Here is a 4,958-nt window from a genome sequence, read left to right on the forward strand (position 1 = left end):
ATTGAAGCCAATTATATCTTTAGTATCAATTCCAAGTTGCACAATAGTAATTATTTAAAATAGTCATGTAAGCGTTCTCATTAGATTTTTAACTTTAAGATTTTCAAATAAAATTGGACCGCCTGCACTATCTATGGAGCGCTCTGTGAACTAATCCGGAATGTTTCTTCCAAGGACCTGAATTATGAAGGTTGTTTTGTTTTTTGTTTTTTTTTATTTTGTTTCAACTTCTGTTATTTCACATTGCTTAAAGATTACGCGAATTTAGAAATAAAATTTTGAAACTGCGCTCTTTGTTTGTTAACGTGACTGTATTTTCTGTCCGTTAAATTAAAAAGTTAAATTCCAGTGATTAGACTACCATTTCGACAGTAAAAGCGAACCTATGGTCGCGGGTAGTGCACAACTGGTTTAACTGTATAGTGTCTGCCCTAGGCCATGAGTTTTTTGATGCCTTCATATATATACTCGTATTTATTTAAAGGTCTTGCTTTCCTGCGCATTTTCAAACCAATTAAGAACTTCTGCCGCAGCCCTAGGCAATCTGGTGGATAAAACTGCTTCATTTGAAGTGATAAGTGTCACTGGAGTAATGAAGAAGGTTTTTTAGAGACTTCAAATCGTATGACTTGCTGGAGTAGGAGAATTGGAAGCTTCGGCAACTTCTGGGAACCCTGTCGGCTGTTTGAAGTAGATATGGACAAGAGGAACGTGGCTATTTGCCTGAAAGATGTCTGGTGCACGTACAAGGATACTCTTCTACAGCTATAAGCAAAAGAGCTGAATCTAAGGATAGAAGATGTCCTGAACGCGGCCCTGCTTAGTTGAGCAAAGCCTGAATCTCCCTCTCTAAATTTGTTGAACCAAACCAGATAAGGACCTGCTGGAGCCAGGATATGCACCTAATTTTCCGTCAGAAATGCTGAATTCCAAGTTAACACCCTAGGTTACCTTTACAAACCGTCATATCACCTTCTCTGATTTTTTTTTGAACGAAAACTAAGGAAGCCCTTTTAGAAAAGAGTCTTTTTCTTCTATTTAATTGATTTTAAAAGTAGGGTTTAAGTAATATTTGAAGAATAACACAACCCCCTCCAACGAATTTCTAAATTCAACACTTAAGTTTTAATTTAAATCACACTTTGGATAATCATAGTCAACGGCATTATATTTTCAAATCAAAGGGACCCCTTTTTGGAACTGCAAACACTAATGGCGACCATATCGAGAAAAATCGAGTAAGTAATGGTTCACATCATGTTTAACCCCCTCTGCTAAATAAAAATTTCAACCATGGTGAACAGATAAATGTTTAAAAATACAATATGCTTGTATCAAATATATTCAATGTGGCAGAGTAATATTTTTAATATATTAATTTTAATTTTAATCATTTTTGCTTCACCTTTTGAGTTGTCATGAGGATACGATATTTTTTGTCCATTACGTTAGAAGAACTTTAGAAAAATCTGTCATTTGAAAACAACTTGCTGTTTATAATGGGTGGTGATTGGGTACAGAATTTGTCTTTGGTAAGTAGATTGGTATTTTGCTGATTATTATAAAACAATTAATAGTGAACAAGTGGTACAGATTCAAGGAAATATCTGTAAACTGTACTTCCTTGTTGATGTTTTAATTGTGAAGCAGTTAATTGATGTTGCGGGGGCTATGAGTATCATTTGTCAGATCCTGAGAAATTGTGGAGCCACTTTAAAATAAACATTGCATTATTTTTTTTCTTGTTATCATGTATTGTCTATATTTCAGCAAACTATTAAAGAAGACATGATTAGAAAATTCAAGAAAGAGAAAACCAAATTATCGCCACAAGCGGCTAAATATCTACACATGGCACTAAATGTAGCTCTGAGTGAGGTAATAATGCGAGCTGGACACCAAGCCTATGCCGAAGGCACTGCAGTCGTAACTGTTGATATCCTTCAGAAGGTTTTACCACAACTTGTGAGTATTAAGTCTTTTAATTTGAGCCCTGCTCGTAAGTGTAAGTAAACAAAAATTCTTTTTACCATAGTATATTACCTGAAGTAATTTAAATTATCTTATTTTTACTGAAAACTGCAAATAATTGAAGAATCAGCTGGTGACAGATTCATTGAGTATCCAAAAATTATCCAGCGTTGTTCATAAATGTCGAAAATAACACGTTTTTCAGATTCTTGAATAATTTGTCAGGTGGAAAGTATTAACCTTAAAACATTTTTATCTGAACTGCTTACCTCCTTAGCCTTGCCATCTTGCACTAATTTTTAACCATTTTTAAATGTGTCAGGGCATAAATTATTGTAAAAACAACTCATATTTGTCTGTTAACCATCCAAGTACTCCTAACTCAGTAGGAAGTTTAGTAACTTAGTAACATCTTTATGTGTTAACCTGTATTTTTATGACTTCCGTACCAATATTAGTTTTTATTTTCTATTTTTTTCTTTCGATAATGTATAAATTTATATTTTTAAGTATTGAACAGCTTCAGACGTATTCAACTTTTGTTTTACAGTTGCTGGATTTTTAGAGTGAGGGGATAGAAATTTGGTTTAACCCTTAAATACGGACATATTTTTTTCACTCAAGTACTGAGGTGTGTTTCCTTGGAACTCTGAATTTAGAAAATTTATACAAAATTAAAAAGAAAATTTTACAATGTCATTTCATTTTATTCCTTCCCATATTCTTACCAATTGATTTGAAGTAATAAATTTGTGTTATCACTAAAATTTTAAAATAAAATACTAGAAGGGAGATATCGAACAAATGCGAAACATCAAGTTGTTAAACTTGTATAATTACTTGTAATAATGCGATATAAAGTCAATACATGTTGCGCTAGAAAAAAAAAAGAAATGGCGTTAGTTGTACCACTAACACTATTCTCCTTTACACAGTTGACACACACTTTCTGGGCATAATTAGCACATCGACTTTTTACACGCAACATTTAAAAAAACGGGTTTTCTCATTTTTCTAACTGGATGTTAGTAACCTAATTTCCCATTCCTAGGACGTTTTTCCGGCACATCATTTGGAATTGCGACTTTAAAATAACATCATATCAGTATTAAATTTTTTTTTCTAAAAGTGTAATGAAATCGTATTCGATTTCTTAATTCTTTTAAGCCTCATAAATTAAAATGATATGGGAAGGAATTCCAACTTGCTTACATGGCTCAATTTTAGATCATTTGAATCAATTCATCTCATAAAAACAATATCGCTCTTCTCCGTCGTCATCTGAATCAGAGAGATCTGCATCGTCAGCCTCTAACTCCTCTAAGGTACGATTGAAAAATACTGATATACCTTACGAAAATTCAAAAACACACAAGTACTGACCTTTGTTCCATAATAATATTTGTATCAGAAAAAATAAAAAAACAAAATTGTATCTCTTGCAGTAGGGTGCCAGATAATAGGAGGCTACTGAAAAGGACATGAAAACATAATGGGAAGCTACTGAAAGGAACCTGAAAATTTTTGTGAAACCAAATATCAGAGTAATACATGTAAATAGTCGTTATTTTTCTAATTTCACCAGTTGCTTAATTGATAAAATAAGCTAAGGGATTGGTTTATTTCCATTATGTTTAATATTAAGGTTTTTTTTTTTTTCTCTCTCTCGACAATATATAACATTTATATTTCCAAGTATTAATAGCTTCGCTTGAACTAAACTTTTGTTTTACAGTTGCTGGATTTTTGAGAAAGAGGATAGAAATTTGATTTAAAGAATATTATTTTGGGTGATTGCTGAATAAACTTGATGGATGCAAACCGAAAAGCATGCGGATGATCCATAATCACTGCTTACTGACAATACCAACAGTCTCCAAGTGTGATCAATCTTTGCAGTTCATTTTGATCGAATTGTATGTTAACAAGAATTATGAATAATAATTTAATAGCAAATAAAAATATGATTAATGCATATACTATATTTAATACACAGTACGTCTACATACATAATGTACATCATACATTCTGCTCTAATAATCTTATAAACAGTATTTGATATAATATTGAACTGATTTCATTTTGATGCAAGCAATAAATGATTCAATAAATACATGCGTGGCCACTTTGCCTCAATACGATAAATTCAAAATTAACATCAGCCAGTTTGATCGATTCTTTGAAGATATCTTCAAATAATCACTCGTTCTATTAATTCCTTATTCTGAAATCAAAGTGCAATATAATTAATAAATTAACAATGTCACCACACAGTGTTCAGAAATACTTGAAGGGATACATTAAACAATTTTTCCAGAAACATTTCAGAAATAGTGTAAAGCTTGCGGCAGATACATTTGCCTGTTTGAAAAAGATAAGCCCCTTTGTTGAACCCAAGGTTGGATTTCAAGAGATTAATTACTTTAGTGATAGATTTTAACACTGCGAGTCCGTAATATCGCAGATATTGGAAGCTATTGAAAAGTTGTCCTTATAGTTATTGTAATTTAGTTGCCATTATACAATTCTTTTAATTTCGTTTATACTTTTTTGACATGTAACAAACAAATCCCTACTTTCAGATACTGCTTTTGCTGGATTGCCTATGTTCACTACCCTCGACACCTAAACAACTCATCGAAATTAACCTTTAGAAACTACCTTTTCTTGAATATATATATTTTTTAAAAAAAGAAGTAAAGTCCCGTTAAATATAAGGACACAAAATTCAGTTTTTAAAATATTAATGATTAAATATTACAAACAAAATGAAGAATCCTGGAAAAATTAAGTAAATATGTGGAGGGCGAAAAAAGTACATATGTATATTTGTGCTTCTTTAAAATAAAGTTATGTACAAGGGTGTGAGATTCTAGGAAATTTATTCAGCTTATGTATTAAGCATGTATTCTTAAAAAACATTGCCGTATAATATCACACAGAAACAGTTGAAATGTTATAGAAATCATATAAAAAGTTGCGATAAT

At 31.7% G+C, this 4,958-nt stretch overlaps 1 protein-coding gene across 7 annotated transcripts; it reads left to right on the top strand.

Moving 5' to 3' along the window:
• The first annotated feature begins 1,379 nt into the window (after positions 1-1,379).
• LOC141459438 (centromere protein X-like) lies at positions 1,380-3,946 on the top strand. Of its 7 annotated transcripts, none has more exons than XR_012461480.1 (6): positions 1,380-1,532; positions 1,771-1,965; positions 2,522-2,602; positions 3,139-3,296; positions 3,417-3,524; positions 3,707-3,946. XR_012461480.1 is itself a non-coding variant. In XM_074138530.1 (3 exons), exons 1-3 carry the CDS (start codon positions 1,500-1,502, stop codon positions 3,719-3,721), a joined length of 243 nt encoding a protein of 80 aa, XP_073994631.1. In that variant the 5' UTR covers positions 1,380-1,499; the 3' UTR covers positions 3,722-3,946. The 7 variants fall into 7 exon arrangements, 2 of the variants coding, with proteins under 2 accessions (XP_073994631.1, XP_073994632.1); XR_012461479.1 differs by having other exon boundaries at positions 3,199-3,296; XR_012461478.1 differs by lacking the exon at positions 2,522-2,602.
• The last annotated feature ends 1,012 nt before the right edge of the window (positions 3,947-4,958 follow it).

This window comes from Rhodnius prolixus, unplaced genomic scaffold, assembly GCF_049639745.1.
Source record: "Rhodnius prolixus isolate KJV_2025 unplaced genomic scaffold, Rpr scaffold_11, whole genome shotgun sequence".
In the NCBI taxonomy this organism is placed as follows: Eukaryota; Metazoa; Arthropoda; class Insecta; order Hemiptera; family Reduviidae; genus Rhodnius; species Rhodnius prolixus.

Bases quoted from the DNA above. Each gene is read 5' to 3' on its own strand.
- LOC141459438 (XM_074138530.1), top strand. From the start codon at position 1,500: ATGGGTGGTGATTGGGTACAGAATTTGTCTTTG. The intron at 1,533-1,770 runs GTAAGTAGATTG...TCTATATTTCAG, and splicing joins GGGTACAGAATTTGTCTTTG to CAAACTATTAAAGAAGACAT.